We start from the raw sequence: 21,688 nt of genomic DNA, 5'->3' as shown, positions 1-21,688 counted from the left end.
ACATAGAAGATTTTATCACTTTATTTATTTCCGCTGCGAGTTGTAAATATTTTATACTAAGTTTTAGTTGGATCATTGGTAATAAACATGTAATCATTAAAGTTTTAATTTAAAGTACTTTGGTTTGTTGTACTTTGTTATACACTACCTCGGGAAACCGAGATGGTAACAGTCCTATTTATTTGGGAATGTCTAGGTAAAGGCTCTGAATAAATGGGGGTGTTACAAAGTGGTATCAGAGCAAAACGATCCTCAGGCCTAACCAATGAATAATAATGAATTTAGGATGTGTCTAAATAAAATGAACCCCGGGTAGAAACTGTTAGGAGCCCCTCTTAGTGCGGTTAAGAAGCGCGCCTTAATTCGTACCATGGCCCTCTCAGCTTTGAACCGGGAACCTTGAGAGACATTTCAGTGTGGGGTAATTTAAAATGAATATAGTATATTTCCTTTAGGAATTTGTTTGTCTTGTTTGTATGACTGTTTTCGTTAATGATTACGGATGATTCCTTTTAAGTATTGTTATGAGCATGTTGATATGGGGAAGGTATGTTGGCATGTATGTGGGAGGTATGAGTATGCTTAATATGTGAAGCGTTGAAAGAATTGCATGAAATCATGAAGAATGCAATTTTGGTTGATTTCTCGAAATTTTACCCTTGATTGTTTTGGCTGCCATTTACTACCTGTTTAAAATTCTCGTATGCAAATTTTATGAGTAATATCTTTATGAGTTAGCTTTCGTATGCCACTAGTCTCATATTCAAATAATATACGGTTTAAGAGAATTAAATATTTTAGTGGACAGTAGTCGAAGTATTCCTGTACAGTGATGTTTTCGCGCCATGTTTTTGTAAAATTTTCCATTTAAAAACTTATTAATTATTTGTTATAATTCCAACGCTACTGTTTAGTAGACTCATGTATGTTTTTAAATTGGTAAGCCACGTTTTAAGAAAATATTTTGACAATTTATGGTGATTTTTACAAGTTGACCTAAGTTTCTGACAAGTTGCTGTAAAATTTCTGTTTCGACCAAGTAACTTGTAAAATGCATTATAAATTAGTCATTTGGAATTTTGATCTGATTCTTTTCTCATGGTTCATATACTTTCTATATTTTGATGTCATCAACTATGTGGAGTAGAAGAATATGTCTAGTGATATGCGGAACGTGTTGCCCTAAGCCAATTATGCCTTTATGTTTAAGTTAGATGATGTTGATAGAGATTTGAATGAATGATAGAAACTAAAATGAACAAATAATAAATCAATGGTGAAGGAAGGGTGGGTAGTACCTCAATAGACTAGGTGACCGTCATACCAAACCAATAGTTAACATATTTATAGCATCTCCATGCATACCAAGCATGCATCTAATACCCATATGCATTCCATATAGTACAACACTAGCATGTGAATTCCGTGACCTAACTTGATTCCCTTATATTTCTTAGGATGGATCCTTATTTGCACCCAGAGAACATATTCATGTACCCAAACTCAGATTTGAACGAGCATTGCAAAGCCTTGGAATCTCAAATGGATGTTTATGGAGCTTTAGTGGATTCGAAGTACCTAAATGACACTCATCTTAGAGCCTACACTTTGGTTAACACTTTACCTTTCTCTGGACCTTTAGGGAATGTAAGAGAAGATTACATGACTGAGTATGATAACTACAGGATGCATGAGAATTATAGTCATTATTATGGATCTATCTATCCTTCACATCTCACCTATGATGTCGTTTTAGCCAGATTAAGATACCTAGTATATGTATGTTGGGCTGATAACCATAGTATCAACCGTGGACCTGAACAATTTGATCGTGCCATTGGGAGTAGTGATGAAGAGGGGGAGTCCTGTATGTTCCTTGGGGAAAAGGAGAGTGACACTTGTGAGGTGATAGAGATTAGCGATGATGATGATGAGGAGGAGGAGGAAGAGGTAGATATTATGTGGACTGGACCTTATGATGATGATAATGATAGACTTCAACCTCGACAGCAGAGAGCCTCAGACTATGAGATGGAAGATGATGTGATTTTTGTTAAACAAAAGTATACACCTGATCCTAAACCTAGGAAGCACAAATGGGCTCGTCTTGGGAATAGACTTAGAAGGGTCATTTGAATTAAGAAAAGTAACTAAACACTTATGCTTAGCTTTTGTGATAGTGTATTATTTATTCGGCAATGTATTCGCCAGGATTTTAAATAAAGTTAGTTTAAGTTTGCTACTCGGAAGTAAATCAAATATTTTTGTTTTGTATTCAGTTCACCATTAATTAGTGTTGGAAATAAAAGTTGTTTTATATTACAATGTGTGTTTCATGTTTTATATTATAATAATGATTTGGTTGTTCCATTGTTTGATATTTCGAACTTCGAGGACGAAGTTAAATTTTAGGGGGAAGGAATGTAATACTACGAATGTTTTGAGTTGTTGTTGTGATACATTGTGATGCGATTGGTATGGATGATAATCGTAAAAGGATGATGGTGTTGAATGATAATGTTGGATGATGGGAGTTGTGGGCGAACTTCGGGACGAAGTTCATTTTAAGGGGGGAAGATTGTAATACTCCGTATTTTAATAATAAATTGGGAAGATAATTTATGTAATTTAGTAATTAATTAAAAGACATTTCTAATAGTAATTATAATAAGATGTTAATTACATAATAAATTAATAATGTAAGTCGGGAATTGGGTTTAGCTAAGATTTAGCATTGGGCCGTGTGCCATTGTTGTTTGGACCGAAATCTATTAAGTTGGTACGAGTGTAATCGGGAATTAATAATAAATAATATGGGAATAATATTATATAAAGGTAATTATAATTATAATAATAATAATAATAAAATAGTAAATATTATATGAGGAAATTATAATTGTGATAGGATTAATAGTATATGATAAATAATAATGATTTAATTATAATGACAATTTCTATACTAATTAGAATAAGGAAAGTTACATGGTTTCCTAATTGGCCTCGTATTCTCTAAATCTTACACTATAAATACCACCTCAAATCTGAGAAATAATTCACAAATTAAAAAGAAGAAGCTTTAGGAGACGGAAGAGGAAGGAATTAACATAAACCAATTAATCAACTCGAGGTAATTATCCGTCTTAAATCAATTTATATTCGTTTCATGTGAGCATCTTTAAGACAACCGTATGACTTGTATAGACCGCCATAGGACACGAGATTTGGACCTAGAGCGACCTTGCACTGCAAATTTTTTGACTTGACCATAGTTGACCGTCGTTGACCTTGTTACGGTGTTTTTTGGGGCGGTTGAAAGACGGCTGGGCAGAAGGGTTATACGGGTTGGTTGTGGGTATTTGGGATGGTTATTTGACCCACTAATTGGACACGCCTTGACCTGGGGTTTGGGTGGTTGATCTTGGCGGCAGGGGGCGGTTGTGCTGGTGGTGTTTGGGTGGTCAGGTATGGTGGTTTGTGCGGTGGTGACGGGAAACAGGGGAGGAGCTGCTGTTCTGGGCAGGCGGTTTTCGGGGGGGTTTTAGGGGTTGCTGGTGGTCTGGTTAGGGGGGTTTCTGGGTGGTCTTTGTCGAGGGAGGATAGGGGAGTTGATTGGTGGTTGTAGGTGGCAGTGAAGGTGGTGTTAGGTGGTGGTTCTGGGACGGGTTTGATGGGGTGTCAGGTGGTGTTGCGGTTGGTGTCGTGTGATAGGGCGTGGGATTGTGGGTTGTTGGTGGTGGTGTAGCTGGCGGTTAAGGGTGAGTTGGGTGCGTGGTGCTGCAGACTGATGGTGTCGGGCTTGGGTGGTGGCTGTGGTGGCTTGTGGTGTCGGGTTTGGTGAGTTTTGTGAGAGGTGTTGGTCACGGTTTATAAACCGTGTATGGGGTGATGTGTGGTTGTTTTGTGACGGGTTTTTAATTAATTATTTTGGGTAGCTCGGGTTATAATTGAATCGGGTTTTTAAGTACCGTAGACCTTTAATCGTAATAATAAATAATAAATTTGAATAATAAATATAAATTTATAAATAGTAATTTGAAGTAATAAATAATTGAATTGAATTATAATATTTTGATTAGGTGACGGTTGTGAAGAATTATAATCGAATCGGATTGCTTTATTTATTGGATTGATTGAGCTGCGTAATTGGAATTGCTTGCCAGGTAGGAATTTCCTACTCAACTCGGTTTTATTGTTAAGTGAATGAATGTTTAAATGTGACGATTTATGAGGTTAAGGTTAATATTGTGATTCATTATTGGAAGTAGAGTAATGGAGTATGTTAAGATATTGGTTGAGATTAATGACGGGATTTTTATTGAGTATTCGTTGTTGGTTATATTTGGTATGGAGAGTTGATTATTCAGTTGAGCATAACACGGAGGGTGTTACTGCCAGTTGTGCATAGCGAGCAATCGTTATCGCGGATGAGCATAGTAAGTAATTACTATCGCGAGAGATAGTTGTGCATAGTAAGTAATTACTACTGCCAGATGAGCATGGTACGCAAGTATTACTGCCAGTTGAGCATAGCACGGTGTTAAGGAGGTTGTGCTACTGCCAGTGACGTAAGTGAATTGTACGGATGAAGTGATGAGAATTTGAAGAATGTTTATTTTGGTTGGATTATTATTATTGTTGTTTAGTTTATTCCTACTCAACCTCGCGGTTGACTGTGTATTCGTGAACACCTGCGGTGAACCGTTTTATGGGGAGCAGATTTGACAGGTACTAAAGATTAGCTGACTTGGGAGCTATGGGATGCGTGAGGACTTGGCCAATCTACCTAGAAGTCTAGACCACATAGAAGATTTTATCACTTTATTTATTTCCGCTGCGAGTTGTAAATATTTTATACTAAGTTTTAGTTGGATCATTGGTAATAAACATGTAATCATTAAAGTTTTAATTTAAAGTACTTTGGTTTGTTGTACTTTGTTATACACTACCTCGGGAAACCGAGATGGTAACAGTCCTATTTATTTGGGAATGTCTAGCTAAAGGCTCCTGAATAAATGGGGGTGTTACACACACACACAACCAACCAATTCCAATCATCTCAATCATTGACTGTCCACTGGACCAGTCCTGCCAGTGGGGGACCGCAGCCGTACCCACCAAATTCCCGCTCCACATAGTGAGCGATAACCCTGTCCATTAATGTGCACATCCCTTCTGTGGCGGGTTCCACAGAAGGCGAAACTAGGGCGTGAAGCCACTCCCGCAAGTGACCACACTCAGCCGAGGACACGCCTCGAGAACCACAGACAACAATCACAATCACAATCACAATCACGACCGTCACAATACAATTACTATATCAAACAATCAATCTCAACACATCAACAATCATTCCATTATGAGACTAATACTGAGTAGGAAATCCTACCCGGAAAGCACAACTATCAGACGGTCTCAACAGCTGTATCAAAAAGCCTCTTCTACAAATCCTCCTCCTATCATACATACACATAATCACTACCAATCATAATCTACAACAAAACCCCCAAATCCCCATATTAGGGTTTAACCAACTTTAAGGAAAAACTATAAAAACGGTACATAGATCTTACCCTCGACGCAAGGATCACAACGATATAAAGAAAGGTAGAATCCGACCTTCCAAGCTCCGGGATTTGCTAATGATGCGATGGCAGACAAACTACGTAACTCCTTTTCTCCTCACTTAGGTTTTAGAAAAGATAAAAGAAACTAAGAAAAGTGACGGACAACCTTTTATACTTATCCCGCATCATTTAACAAAACCCGACAAAACATCCCCCGTAAACCGGCTACTCGATCGAGTATCTAAGGTACTCGATCGAGTGCCCCCTTACTCGATCGAGTACCCACGTTACTCGATCGAGTACCCAACAGGTCAGAAACTATTTTAAATCGCAACTCACCCTTACTCGACAGAGTAAGGCCTACTCGATAGAGTACCCAGAGACTCATAAATCCGTAGTATTACAAATACATTGCATACTAACGGGTCCCACCATAACATGTATTTCCAAAAAAAAAAGGTTGAATTAATGACGTGACACGCCTGGATTGAGTATTGTCTTCTTAATTAATAAAGATAAGATTTTGAATTTGGTAATTTAATTTCAGGGAATCTGGGAAGAAGAAAGGGAAAAAGAAGAATGAACAAGAAGAAATCAGATAAAATGAAGAAATATGGAGTATGTTATATATAAACTACCAGAAGGGTAATCTTGGAAACAAATATTTCATTAAGTGGCTAATATTTGAATTCTGTCGGAATTCGTTGCTTTTTTCCACCGGATTCGTAACTTGGTATTAAGTATATAAGATTTGGGCAATTTTGGTATAAGTTTTAAAAAAAAATTATGTTAGGTATAAGATTTGAAAAGTTTTGTTATGTAAGGTACTCCTATAAGATATCAATTTACCCTAAAATTTACGGAGTATTTTAGAAATTAAAAGTTTAAATTTATTGTTGACTTGCTTCTCGAATATTTAGAATATTCTCAAAATGGAATATAAAAACATATTCTTTTTGGCTACTCAAAATGGAATATTCTAAATATTTAGAATATTTAAAATATCCAAACAGTTGATAAATTTTTTGAATTTCAATAGTGGTAAATATTTAGAATACTAGTTTTAAACCCGTGCAAAATTGCAAGGGTATGTATTTGGGCCAGTATTAATATTTTTGGATGTATATTTGTTTTTGCATTTCTATTGTACTTATCTAGTTGGTCTAAATCTACGATCTACATAATTTATGTTTAAATTTGTTACAAACACGTGTTCACATACACTGGTTTATAAGAAAATAATGTAATCTACTATTGTAAATAAAAATTGCATACATAAAAAACTTTACATCCAGATAAAAGAAATATAATATAATATAATCAACTTTAACGTATGTACGTAATTCATTTGCGTTTTATGTTCGATCCCGTATATAAATGTTATTCCTTCTTGAAATTATGTAATTTTGTTTTAAAAATTATGTAATTCAATTTCATTTACTCGCATTTGTAATTCATTCTGCGTATATGTTAATTTTATTTACACGGAATGTATAAAATTATTTTATAATATTAATTCATTGAATTTTTTCATAATATTATTTCATAGAATTTGTTGTAAGACGGAATTTATTGCATGTTTGAAAATGCGGAAATCTGAAGAAATAAATACATTGCACACTCACGGGTCCCACCATAACATGAATTTCCGAAAAAAAAAAACTGCATTAATGACGTGGCGCGCTGAGAATTGAGTATTGTCTTTTGTATTAATATAAATAAGATTCTCAAAATGGAATATAAAAACAGATTCTATTATTGATCTCATCTTTGCCATGTGTCATTATATTATTTGCGGTGTATAAACGATTCTCTACACCGAGGGTAACAGTGGCTTTTTCGAAGTTGCTCTTTACACTTTTCAGTATTGTGTAACCGTTTTGTTGTCATTTTTTTCATGTCACACTGACTAGTGACTACTACGAGTAACAAACAAATTGGACGTCACTCTTGACTTGCTTCTCGAATTAGGGTCTTCTTGTAATCTCAACTGTTTCTGATATCAATTCATTCGTCTGTAACTGTTAGTATCACTTCACTCTACGGCTCTACCAATTATATCTTCGCCCGTCAATTCTTTACGTTTTTCTTACTTAAGTTTCTCAGTCACCGTATTATGTGAAGTAAATGTTGATGCTACACTCTGATTTCTCCGTTTTTACTGTCAATGATTTAGGTCGTATCAGTCATGCCCAGAATTGTTCTTGATTTTTCTTGATTTCTTGATTTTGATCAAGAAAAATGTAAATTAGGTTGATTATTATAATCTGAAAGCAAATATGGAGTAGAACTTTAGGTTATAAATTGCGATCAAATGTTCTGGTGGGTTGTTGCAGAATGCTGATTATGAGGCTTTAGAGTAACTACATTTTTGTCGTTTTGACTGTTATCTCGTTTCATTTTAGGGTGATAGTGGTGAATTTGTGTCAATAGCATTGGCAATATAGGAAGACAAATTTTAGTTTCAGTTAGAATGAATTTAATGGATACAACAAAATGGCTCGGTGAAGGGGTACACTTTTGTTTTAGTATGAAGTTGATGCAATTTTGTACGCAGTTTTCATTTTGGGTCATGTGGAAACGATCTCTTGATGTTTTAATATATGGGTAACACTACATAGTACATACTTCCTGCTCCCTCTCGTCTCGCCTTTACTGGGATCCCTTGTGCTCAATGTTACTGTAATTAGTTTGATAGGAAACTGTGTACAAGTTTGCTTTTGATTATTTTCTTGCAGTAACACCCCTTTCTCATTCAGCCTTCCTTTTTGCATTTCAGATGGCTTGTCGACAGAGTCTTACGAAGAAAACAATCCTTTTGAGGAGATGGTACCACCCATCCTTAAGTCACATTGTTTATCAACGTAGAGAGAGCGATAAGGAATTCCATTCACAAAGTCATAGTCAATCTCAGAATGGAATTGTGCCTAACATAAGTGGCATGTCTAGAAATGGAAGACATGGATTTCTCTTGCGGCAGAGTAAATTTTTGTTTGTTTTACCTTTCACTCAGGGTTTTGGACCTTCATTGCTCAAATATATGTCAACTCAAGGTTGGGAAGGTTCCAACAGTGTTGAACTATTGGGGGACGCTGCTAATACTTTAACTGATAAAACAGTGGAAGTAGTTTCCTCACAAGCTCCTGCTGTTAGTGAGGTAGCTCTGGCCGCCGCTGAGTCTTCCATACCAGTTGCCGCTCTTCAATACTTGATTGATATTGTGCATTCTTTTACTGGTTTAAACTGGTAATTTACCCATCTAGGTTTCTGAAATTAGAGAATACAGTATATATGACTCTTCTCATACTTTCTAGTTCATGTCACTGAACATCTTCACGCTTTTCTAGTACGCTATGTTGGAGTTTATCCATATATGTGTGTCAACTGTAGAATTAGAATGGAAGCTCTTTGCACATTTAGTAGATGTATCGGCGAAGAGAAAGTGTTGGAACTTGTGAAGTTTACATGAAACCCTGAAGAGATTTAGCAGATTTTTCGCATTACACAATGTTTGAGGCCCAAACTGCTCTTAAATTGTCATTATGATTTATTCTTACAATCAATTACGATCGCCATATTTCCAGGTGGGCAGCAATAGCTGTCACAACTATTTTGGTTAGAGGAGCAACTCTGCCTTTTCTCATAAATCAGCTCAAAGCTACCTATAAATTTCGTGTAAGTCTGCTTCAACTGACAAGGATAAATCTCTTGTGGAATTATAGATACATCATGTGTCTCAATTCCATCTTTGTTATCAACTACCTTGAATTTCTGGAGCCCTCTAAGTTTACTTTGTCGTTTGCGTTTCCAAGTGGAGCCAAGACTGACAATTTATTGGTTCTGGACTGTGGAATAATGCAAAATGGCTTTCACAACTGACTGCAGTTATTATTATTAGAACTAGCAGTTATTCGATCCAATTTTCAAAGAATTTTCATTATGGCTCGAGAAACAGCCCTTTTGTATTAATAAGTCGGGTAAGACAGCATACATGCGAATATTCAACACCCTTTACCTTGCCGTTTACATCGCTAATGTTATTTTGTTCTTCTTGTCTGAGTTTACTTTGTGTGGTCTCCCTTGTTGCGTTCTTGGTGCTGATCCAAAAAATTGTCTTGGTATTCAGTGTTTAACTAGTTTCATTATGCCCTAGCCATCTGTACATTACTTGAATGTGCCATTTCTAACATTGAAGGCTGTTACGCACAGTTGATAGGGCCGCGTCTGAAGGAGATTAAACAGCAGATTCAAGCATCGGTATGAACCTCCCATCTGTTGCTCCCTTGTGTGGGTTAAATCTATTAACCCTACTATTAACACAAGTTCTATTGAAGCCTCCTTGTCGTATTTGGGCTTCTTTGTTACTGTATCCTTGTGATTGATTGTATCCCTGCGATTATATTATCAGGACGATCCCATTGCGCTGGACGAGGGCACCAAAAAAATGGACGCGTTGTTTGCAAGGCAAGTATTTTACTTCTTGTTCTGGTCATTTGCCTTACCTTGAAAAGTGACTAGATCAGCATCATCACATATATTAGACCTGCAGGGTGGTCATTCAAGTTGGGTCAGTTCATGTTCATCATGTTTTGGTATTGAGTCAACAGATATGGAGTCAGCCCGTTTACACCATGGAAAGGACTTCTAGTTCAAGGCCCTATCTTTATTGGCTTTTATCTGGCTGTGAGACCCTGTACTCCCACTTCAACATTTCCCTTTTAAAATTAAGTTAGCTGCTCTAGTACTTTTAATCTCAAAAAGCTTGTTGACGATGTCCCAGATCGCAAATATGGTTGAGAAGGTTCCATCTTTTAGAACCGGTGGTGCTCTCTGGTTCACTGATCTTACAACTCCCGATACTTTGTGCATCTTCCCTCTTCTGACGTCACTATCCTTCTTGATCACCGCTGAGGTTGAAATTCAAAGATAATTGAGAGTCTTGCACATTCCATATCAATTTTCAGGGGTTTTGTCTCTGCTAACTGCAGTTTTTGCAGTGCTATGTGCGAGAAGGTAGTCAAATGACCAGTACCAAGAGGAACTCTGCAAGGATTATTGCTATTCTTACAGTACCACTTTTAATGGGATTCCCAAAGGTATATGATTTATTTGAGAAGATGAATCCTTGCAATTTTTCCTAGAGGTATTATAATTTGGAATTAAAATTGTTGGGTTTCAGTTGCAAGTGTCGAGTACTATTATTCATCCGCCAATATTGATGTTTGTTGCAGGCATTCTTTTGCTATTGGATACCCTCCAATGTGTTTAATCTTGCATACGGATTAGGTGAGTGTATTCACTTCTGAAATTATTTTTTACTAGTATGGGAAGTTATTGTTTTCGAAGAATGCCCACAAAATAAAAAAATCGTGAGCCTTCTGGATGAATACCCCTGTTCATAACTGTTAGGCCCAGTTTAACCTGGTCTGACCATAACCTGGTCCGACTCAATAAAGCTGATTGATTGAGACGAAGACCGGACAAGACTAACTACTATCTAGCTGATGAAGAATATTATGGCAAGAAGACTACTAAATCCTCGAAAGAGAAGCTCGATAGTCAAGATATCATAGCTTGGCGGATTACTAAAAATAGCCTGGGTTGAGCAGATAAACAAGAAATGCGATTGTATAAGCCAAATAACCGTGCCCTATTCTCAAGGAAGACCAAGTCCAAACCTAAAACTATTTAATCCATGAATCTGGACGGAAAGAAGAGAAAAAGCTAAGGATTGGTTGAGTTGAGAACGGGTCAAGCGAGCTAATAGGAAGCATGCCCTATTATTGGCAAATGACTCCTACAATTTGGGGAAGAGGTTCCGATTATAAACGTTGCTCATTATAACGTTAAGGGAGGAGAGAACTATAAATAGGAGAATTTAACAATTGAAAAGAGATTCATTATTAGTTAATTTGATCTATACTTTATCTTCTTTTTCTCTTGAGCATTCAGATATTCATACAACATTGTGCCCGGTCTATCAAAATAATAAAAACGTCATTCTTTATACTTACTTCTTTCTTTATCATTTATTCATACCATTCTAATCTTATAGAACTAGATACCCTGATCACTATATAACTAAGCTAGGATCCCTTCGGAAAATCCCGCTAAAACAATTGGCGCCCACCGTGGGGCATCTAGTTCTTCAACCAATAAAATTCTCCTTATTATCTTTCAATTAATATTCACACACAAAAATGGTGGAACTCATTGAACAACAATTAGGTACTGCTCGGCCAAAATCAAGGAATTGGAAACAATCCAAGAGAAAGCGGCTCAGCCAAGGTAAATCAATAGGTCAAGGAATCGAGTCTAGCTCAAGAAGAAATTAGAAAATCAAAGCTTCGGGCTCCAAGACCGATTCGAACCAGAACCCCATTCTCATCCATCATCAAAAACATAGACTTCTCTAATTTTGGAACCCCGGAGAAGGATACATTATCCAAGACTCCAACCATTCCCAATGATGAGACAAACAAAATCGAAGCCGCAATAATGATGGCTATGCTTCAGAAATCCAAAAACTCCACAACAAAATAGAAAATATACCCGTGAGTACTGACCACTCGTGGTCAAGTAGAAATTTGACTTTGCGGATTCACCCTTTGCAGATGAAATTGCAAAGATTGATCTACCCAAGAAATTTTCTTGTCCCATCCATGAGAACCTATGATGGAACTTCGATTCACAAAATCATGTTGCCATATTCAAACAAAAATGTTGGTCGCCTCAATACCCAAAGTGAACTCGGCAAGTCCGCATGTGCAAAGGCTTTGGCACAACCCGATGGGGCAAAGATTACAATGGTTCATCAATCTCCCAAATGGAGGTATCAAAAATTTTGCAGAATTGATCAATGCCTTCAATCAACAATTCGCAAGTAGCGGAGATATGGCCAAGAGACCAAGCAACCTGTTCAGGATAAAGCAGCTTCCCAAGAATCTCTCAAGGAATTCCTGGCCGATTTGTCAAAGAAAAGGTGGCCATTCCAAGATGTGATGAAGAAACAAAGAAGAGAAGCATTCAGCAGGGAGTCCCGCTGACGGTGATATTTATGCAGATCGACCAAGAAAGCATGTCCAACCTTTGCCACCGTTCAATCCATCGCCTTAGAGCATGTCAGATTGGAAGAAGACCTCAACTTCAGGACGAACTCATCCGGAGGAAAGCAGGGCTATGGACATACTAACAGGAAAAACTCCTACCAGAAAGGAGGCAATCCCAGATCAAAGACCCTATTCCAGGCCCGAACGATCCAAGTCAATATGGCACAAGAACATAAAGGTAACCTCTCTAGCCTCCCAACTATTCCTGAATATAACTTCTCTATTAATACTGCAGGATTAATCAAACGCCTGGAAAACCTGGGAGATACAGTCAGATGGCCAAAGAAGTCCGACAACCCCAGGAAAGATCCAACAAGATGGTGTGACTTCCATCAGGACATCGGACACACCACGGAAGAATGCATTCATTTCGGGAAACAAGTGACATATCTTCTAAAGAAAGGCTACTTGAAAGATATAATCCAGCAGCCAAAGAATAAAGATGAAGGACAAAATAAGAGAGACCCAGGAAGCGGCAGAGATCCTCCTCCTCCTCCTCCCATCTATGAAGTCAAATTCATAAATGGAGGATCGAAATCGTGGTCCGACCAGCTCTGCGAGCCAAGAGAATATCCAGGGAATCCGGACTCAACCTCCTTCCAGGCCCGAGTCATTGCCTGCTATTACCTTTGATGACTCGGACCGCAAGGAATATCAGTCTACACCATGACAGCCTGGTAATCACAATGCAAATCGGCACGGACCAAAGTATCAAGAATCCCGATAGATGGAGGAAGCTCAATCAACCTGGTGATGCTTGACGTCCTTAAAGCTATGAAGATAGACGAAAGCAAGATCATAAAGAAATCCAGCGTCCTGGTTGGATTCAGTGGAGAAACAAAAAACACCCGGGAGAAATCGGCTTGCCTACCTATGTGGAGGGCGTGGCTTCATATGAGAGATTTGGAGTAATGGATTGCTTATCCTCGTATAATGTAATCCTGGGCAGACCATGGATCCACAATGTCAAAGCAATTCCATCAACATACCATCAATGCGTGAAAATTCCAACAGAATGGGGGATAACCACCATCAGAGGAGAACAAAGGATCGCTCAGGAATGTTACACTCAGGCTTTGAAACCCTCAAAGTCAGGTAAGTCCCTTGCATAGCAATTAAAGTCACCTGTGTCGGGAAGAATACATAGCACAAACACGGATGGAAACAGGAGAAGTCATATTAGACCCAGAATTCCCCGACGGGAAAGTACTTGTAGGGTCGGATGCACCCGACTCAATCGGACCAAATCTGGTCAGCTTTCTTAAAACTAAAATGTCTTGTTTTGCTTGGTCACATTTTGATATGACTGGTATAGATCTTTGATGTTATTACTCATAAGTTGAACATTGACAAATCCTTTAAGCTCTGTTGACAAAGAAAAGAGAAGAAAATTTTTTGCAGAAAGGCACGAAATTATCAACCAAGAAGTTGACAAGCTCTTTGGACATGGGAATGATCGGGAAGTAATGTACCCCGACCGGCTTGCAAACGTGGTAGTCGTCCAAAAGAAAAATGGCAAATGGAGAGTCTGCGTAGATTATCGACTTAAACAAAGCACGCCCAAAAGATCCATTTCCCCTACCACACATCGATGCAATGGTAGATGCCACTGCGCAGGCCACGAAATGTTGACATTCATGGATGCCTCCAGTGATTCAATCGGATAAAAATGCATCCAGCAGACCAGGAAAGCACAGCTTTCATCATCACCGAAAGAGGTATATATTGTTATCTTGCTATGCCCTTTGGATTAAAAATGCGGGTGCAACCTACCAAAGGCTAGTCAACATGATGTTCAAAGATCAGATAGGAAACACCATGGAAGTCTATATAGATGACATGGTAGTCAAATCAAAAAAGGCAGAAGACCATGTCAAAGACCTGGAAGTAGCCTTTCAAATATTGGAAAAATTCAATATGAAGCTCAACCCACAAAAATGCCACTTCGGAGTCTCAGCAGGCAAATTCTTGGGCTACATGGTGACAAAGAGAGGAATAGAAGCCACCCGAGCGGATCAAAGCTATCCTGGAACTAGAACCACCAAAGACAGTCAAAGACATACAAAAGTCGACGGGGAGAATAGCGTACTCCGAATAGATTCATCTCAAGATCATCGAGAAAGATGCAAATCGTTTTATAACCTGCTAAGGAAGAACAAGGACTTTCAATGGACCCCCGATCATCAGCCGCCTTTGAAGACCGAAAATATACCTATCCTCTCCACCCTTCTTTGGCTAAACCGGTCAAAGATGAACCCCCGACAAGATATACACCACCGGTGTAAATCAGCTTCTTGTCGGTGCGTCTGGTCAAAGAAGCGGACGGACAACAAAGACTGTCTATTATGTAAGTAAAAGTCTCATTGGATGCAGAGATCAGGTACGGCCTACTAGAAAAATATGTTTTAGCTTTAATAATGAGTTGCACAAAATTAAGACCATATTTTGAAAGTCACCCTATAATAGTCAGAACAAATCTTCCTATTAAGTCTGTACTTAGGAGACCAGAATTGTCCGGACGAATGTGCAAATGGTCATCAAAGCTAAGCACATACAATATAACGTTTGAACCAAGGACATCAATTAAGTCACAAGCACTAGCAGATTTTTGTGGTGATTTTAGTCCCGACCCTAGAACCTGACCTAATAAAAGAAGTAAATAAACCGACCCGACCAAACGGACCTAGAATAGACCCTATTTGTCGATGGAGCAATCAACACAAGGGGCACAGCCTAGGTGTAGTACTAAAATCACCACAGGGGGATAAGATAGTACAGCTATAAGTCGTGCATTTGAGGCCACCAACAATGAGGCAGAATATGAAGCCACGATAGCCAGGGTTAAAGGTATGTATTGATCTTGGTGTGCAAAATTTAAAGGTACGCACCGATTCCCTTCTCATCTCCAACAGGTAAATGGCATATATTCGGCAAAAGACCCCAAAATGATGCTTTATCTAGATGTTGTTCAAATGCTAAAATCAAAGTTTAAAAACTTTAATATCGACCAAATTTCCAGGGACTTAAATACCCAGGCCGATGCCTTAGCCGGCCTAGGGTCCAACTTTAGTCCCCTTGATTTTGACAAAATACCCATTGTGCATTTATTAGAACCTGCAATAAACAAACAAGATGAAAGTTTCCCAATCTACATTGCTAATTCTTGGACGAAACCTTACTATGATTGGCTACAACAGGGAATCCTACCCTTAAATAAGCAAGATGCCGAGCACCGAAAATAAAAGTCGCTTCGTATACTATTATTGACAACGTGCTTTTTAAGAAATCGCAGTCGGACCTTACCTCGGATGCCTGGAACCACGGGAAGGCGAGCGGATATTATCGAAATCCATGAAGGATACTGTGGAAATCACAAAGGTGGAAGAAGCATGGCAAGCAAAGTACTCAGAACAGGATATTATTGGCCCACCTTAAGAGCCGATTGCCTGGATTTTAGCTCTAAATGCAAAGCCGTCGATTCACGGACCATATATCCATCACCATCGAAGAACTACATTCCATATCCGCACCCGGCCATTTATGAAGTGGGGCATGGATATAGTAGGAAAACTACCTCAAGCACCGGACGAGAAAGTTTTCATGCTAGCAATGATGACTACTTCTCCAAGTGGATAGAAGTGAATCATACGGGCAAGTCAAGGAGAAAGATGTCATAGCATTCATCAAACATAATATCATATGTAGATATGGCATCCCCTCCGAAATAGTATGCGACAATGGCACACAATTTGTGGGAAAAAGAACAATGACCTTCGTGCTCAATGGAACATCAACGGTAACATCCACGCCAGGATATCCAAAAGCTAACGGTCAGACAGAATCCAGTAACAAAGTGGTGATCACCGCATAAAGAAAAAGTGGAAAGAAGAAAAGGTAGATGGGTCAAGAGCTCCTCCCGGTCCTTTGGGTGAACCACGCCTAAAACATCCACCGCCAAACCCCTACTCCTTGGTCTATGGATGTGAAGCGATATCTGGGGTGAGGTGGACATTCCATCAGCCGGATGTAGCTGAACACAACAACAAACAATATACCTCTAATGGAGGATAGCCTGGACTTAACAGAAGAGCTAAGAGATGCAAAGCAAGCATCGATTAGCAAAGATACCAAAGAAAGAGTTGCGAGAAGCTACAACAAGATCTGTCAAAGCCAGGGTGTTCGGGGTAGGAGACCTCGTTCTCGGGAAAGTATTCCAAAACACAAAAGAGAAGAATGCAGGCAAATTGGCCCCAACCTGGGAAGGCCCCTATCTGATTGATTCAATAGTCGGCCAGGGAGCTTATAGACTACAAACCCGGACGGAGAAATGATCCCAAGAGCTTGGAATATTACACACTTAAAACTATTTCACATATAGAATATATCTGCACAATCCAGGTATAACTTTTACTTTAAACACTTCTTGCCTGAAAACTACATGTATGATACTTGCAATTATATGAATAAATGCCGTATATGATTTCTTCAAATTATGTGCCCAAGTACTTACCTATAATCTCATAATTACTTAGTGAAATCTTCAACACTTGTTTTACATATTGCATCTTATTTAAAAATAAATCTTAAAGATTGGGGCCACCCCATCAAATATCCAATCGATATCCAAAATTCATTTGCAAAATAGGCCTTTAAATATTGAGCTCAACATAACATACAAACCTGGAAAATCTATTCCTAGATCAGTATGACATAAATGGGTCATAAGCCCTCCAGGACATGTGCAAGGGACATAAGCCCTCAGGCATGTGCAACAACCCCACCCATAACACATTAAATCGCTCGATCGGTCGAATAATCGCTTTGATCCGATCGAAATAATCGCCTGATCAATCGAAATAATCGCTCGATCGATCGTATAAGCGCCAGATCCGACACGTCTAACATCACAAAAGTACTTTGTCAAAACACAAAAAGAAGCAAAACAAAGACCAAATATTTATTCACCCAAAATAATTGGCCCTACCTAATAACCATCCATTCTAGGGACATCCCCCCTGGATGAGCCAAAAAAGTTTCTGATATACTCTAAATATTCATTCCAGGGACATTCCCCCTGGATAGACCAAAACCCAAAAGAAAAACTAAGTTATTTTTGAGCCGAGAATCGACTCACAACCATCCACCATCTCCCGATCACCGGACTTTGCCTTGGAAGGAGGAGAATCCACTTCTTCTTCTTGACCCATGTTGGCCAAGTCGGATATCGAGCATCCAGAGTCTGTCTCATCTCGGTCGGATTCCAATCGGCCCGGTCGGATTCGGGTCCCTCATAGCATCAACCCGACCTTTTCCGAAGAAGAAACCGAGCCGCATCGCCCAACCTCGCCTCCACTAACTCCTTTTCAAAGCAGCAAGCTCTTCATTCTTTTTCAACGATCGCATTGCCCGCTTCTCGACCTCCAACTCACTGATGACCTTCTCGGCATTTTTCGCACCACCTCACAAACTATAGCGACCCTGGTTGACTCCTTAGCTGCTGCGCGCCGAGATTGGAGCACCACTTCATTACCCCTGGATGAGTGCAGGTCACGGTTTAGCCTATCCAGCTTTTCCTCCAAACGGTAACCTTGGCACAGGCGTCCCTAAGCCGACATGCAGAGTGTGACCAAAGATCCAACCCCTGCGTACATACAAAATCAATTAGGCAAATACAAGGTAAAACAAAAAGCACATAAACAATAAAAAATATCCCTCTACAACTAACCTCTCTAGCCTGGGAAGCGAGTTCGAAACCCTTGTTATAAGAGAAGTCGAATAGAAACCACCCTGGTAGACGAATCAAGGGTACTAGCAGACAATAGTTGGTCGCTCATCTTTGCAGAAAACTCATCTATCCGAGCCCGGGCATCATCCATGTCATCAATCCTAGCAGGCACTTGCCTTATACTCCCGAGTGCCGAGCCGGGATAGGTCGTTTCCCTCCTTCCTCCTCTTCGAATATCATCCTCCCTCTTTCTTTTTTGAGCCTGGATGACCTCTGGTGACACTATCCTGGGCGGATCTTGAGGAGGTGGACATCGAAATCGGATATCCAAAGTCTTGTCACTCCCACTAGTTTCTGGCTCTTGACCGCTCAAGCAATCCTAGCCACCCCACCTTCAAATCCTTTGCGAGAAAAGCTAGCCACCTAGCGAGAAGATCTAAACACCGGATATATAAAAAATATACGTAAATATCAAACCAAAAAGTGACGAAAGACAACACCAACATAAAAGCAAGCGTATAGGCGTACAGGAAAGAGCAAAGAGAACTAGGCTTGCCTTTGGGTACTTTAACCTTGATCGGCCTTGGTCTTCATATACAGGGCAACAATTCCCCGCCAAGCAAGCTGGCTGTGTCCTCTCTTCCTCGGGAATAGCAAGGAAAGCATCTATCCTTGCAATAGCCTCTTCATCTAGAGGATCGTGATTCCAATCAGGAGCTACAAACATTACGTAAACAAAATATACAGGTAAGATTTATGTACCTCACTCTCATTCAATATAACTACAAAATAAAAATACAGGAAACCTACCACTCTCCAAAGGAGGATATCTCAGGTAATCAAAGCCCGATCCCCAGTCTCGGTCCGGATAAACAGGAAAGTCTTTGCCCAACTCTTGTCGTCTCCAGAATCCAGGTTAGTAATTAATGGAGTCATCTTTGACTTAATTCTCAAATTAAACGACCAACGAAGGATTTTTGAAATGATATACGCCTTAATATCATTGAGAGTAATCACAAGATTGTGTTTAGCGCATAAATTTTCTATGGAATGAACAAGTTTCCAAACCATCGGCATAATCTGAAAAGGTGACACTTCCATAGCACGGATGGTGTCAATCATTAAGGGAGTAAAAGGTAACTTATGACCGCTTTGAATGCCCATTCGAAGATACTGAGAACCAACCAGGTGATACCCGTTAGCCCTAATCGGACAAGACTCGAGGAATCCATACCTCGGTCGATTCAGAATTATTTTCTTCTCCTTAGTATCTTGTCATAATTTGTTTTCAACAAGTTCTCTTCAGGAAAGTAAGGATCCAAAGATTGAAGGGCGGTGAAAACAGAATCCACGGTACTTAAAAGCAACAAATGAGCAGGAGGATCAATCTCCATCACTTCTTCTTCCCGGACGTTTATAGGTTCAGCTCGCAGCAGCAGCTTTCTCGGGATGTAGGGCGTTTCTTTGCTCCCATGTTCTTAAGTGTTTGATTTATTATAGAAATTGTTGAGAAAATACGTAACGGGATTATCGAGAAATATGGAAGAATTCGGAAGAATTTTAGAAGAATATTTAGCAAAGAAAGTGGAGGAAATTTGGTGAAAGATAATCCTGCCCTAAATACCGTATTTATAGAAAATCTATAACGGTGTGAAAACCCTAGGGATTGCAAAACTCTCAAGATGACATCACCTAGCCGTTATAGTGTCCAACGGTAACTAGGAGTCTAAGAGTCATTGATTAAGTGTAAGTCTCTTTATTGTTTAGCCCGGTAAAAATTGACATTTCACCCCGGCCCGACCCAAAGACGGGTAAAATGTCAAGGGGCAATTGTTAGGCCCAGATTTAACCTGGTTCGACCATAACTGGTCCGACTCAATAAAGCCGATTGATTGAGACGAAGACCGGACAAGACTAACTACTATCTAGTCGATGAAGAATATTATGGCAAGAAGACTACTAAATCCTGGAAGAGAAGCCTGATAGTCAGTATATCATAGCTTGGCGGATTACTAAAAATAGCCTGGGTTGAGCAGATAAACAAGAAATGCGATTGTATAAGCCAAATAACCGTGCCCTATTCTCAAGGAAGACCAAGTCCAAACCTAAAACTATTTAATCCATGAATCTGGACGGAAAGAAGAGAAAAAGCTAAGGATTGGTTGAGTTGAGAACGGGTCAAGCGAGCTAATAGGAAGCATGCCCTATTATTCCGGCAACAGCTCCTACAATTTGGGGAAGAGGTTGCTGATTATAAACGTTGCTCATTATAACGTTAAGGGAGGAGAGAACTATAAATAGGAGAATTTAACAATTGAAAAGAGATTCATTATTAGTTAATTTGATCTATACTTTATCTTCTTTTTCTCTTGAGCATTCAGATATTCATACAACATTGTGCCCGGTCTATCAAAATAATAAAAACGTCATTCTTTATACTTACTTCTTTCTTTATCATTTATTCATACCATTCTAATCTTATAGAACTAGATACCCTGATCACTATATAACTAAGCCGGATCCCTTCAGGAAAATCCTGCTAAAACAATAACCTCCTGTTTTTATTAAGCTCCGGCGTCTCTGATGAATTGTTTTTGTTTGGTTTTGTCCATAAGACTATAAGATTAGATGGTCTTTTCACAGAGTTACTTCATCTTACGCCCCTGACGCTCCAGCGTCTCTGATGAATTTTTGGTCCTGCAGGTATCAAACACCCTGAAATCAGGAAGTTATTGGATCTTCCTGGAGCTTCAGTGTCTCCTACTGGTAAATCACCTTCCAGACAGTCAGTAACATCATCCGAGCAACATGAAACCGATGAAGAGCCAACAAAGTCCCCTGATTCATCCCAAGTTGCTGACACGAGGGTTTCTTCACTCGCAGTTATAAAACAAACGATAAGACATCTTGAGAAACAGCTCAAGGCGGAAAAGAAAAATAAGAAGGCTAGATGATTCAATGACTTTTTCCGGAAGAAATGACGATTTCAAAAGTCGAGCGAGAAGGACAGAATTTCCTTAATTCTGCAGTTTTTCAATGAAAAGGTAGCAACTTTGTATTTTGTATTTCTTGCTCGATTGCATCCTTTCTAACGGTCCAACATTTGGGACGTAGTTGCATCTTGCATGCCTTACTTAGGTGGTGTTCCTTCATCGCCTTCGCAACTGTTATACCGTGTATATGGTCTAGGTTTTTACTTATAACTCCTCCTCATTATCTCTTGCTCATTCAAATGAACGATTTCTTTACATTTGACAAAAAGAAAAAAAAGGCAAGAATTAACATTGTTT

General features: G+C 39.1%; 2 protein-coding genes across 2 annotated transcripts in view; both read left to right on the top strand.

Moving 5' to 3' along the window:
- LOC141594306 (uncharacterized) overlaps positions 1-21,688 on the top strand; it is a 165,925-nt gene that overhangs the window by 29,529 nt on the left and 114,708 nt on the right. The window lies entirely within an intron of this gene.
- LOC141596767 (mitochondrial inner membrane protein OXA1-like) lies at positions 7,502-21,682 on the top strand. The gene is made up of 10 exons (XM_074417013.1): positions 7,502-7,587; positions 8,344-8,810; positions 9,149-9,239; positions 9,774-9,821; positions 9,973-10,028; positions 10,172-10,247; positions 10,345-10,476; positions 10,562-10,660; positions 10,796-10,850; positions 21,102-21,682. Exons 2-10 carry the CDS (start codon positions 8,344-8,346, stop codon positions 21,350-21,352), a joined length of 1,275 nt encoding a protein of 424 aa, XP_074273114.1. The 5' UTR covers positions 7,502-7,587; the 3' UTR covers positions 21,353-21,682.

This window comes from Silene latifolia, chromosome 8 (assembly GCF_048544455.1).
Source record: "Silene latifolia isolate original U9 population chromosome 8, ASM4854445v1, whole genome shotgun sequence".
NCBI lineage: Eukaryota > Viridiplantae > Streptophyta > Magnoliopsida > Caryophyllales > Caryophyllaceae > Silene > Silene latifolia.
Note: the sequence above shows the minus strand (reverse complement) of the source record. Positions and strands in the feature narration are given on the sequence as shown.

Bases quoted from the DNA above. Each gene is read 5' to 3' on its own strand.
- LOC141596767 (XM_074417013.1), top strand. From the start codon at position 8,344: ATGGCTTGTCGACAGAGTCTTACGAAGAAAACAATCCTTTTGAGGAGA. The intron at 10,477-10,561 runs GTTGAAATTCAA...CAGTTTTTGCAG, and splicing joins CCTTCTTGATCACCGCTGAG to TGCTATGTGCGAGAAGGTAG. The intron at 10,851-21,101 runs GTGAGTGTATTC...TTGGTCCTGCAG, and splicing joins TAATCTTGCATACGGATTAG to GTATCAAACACCCTGAAATC.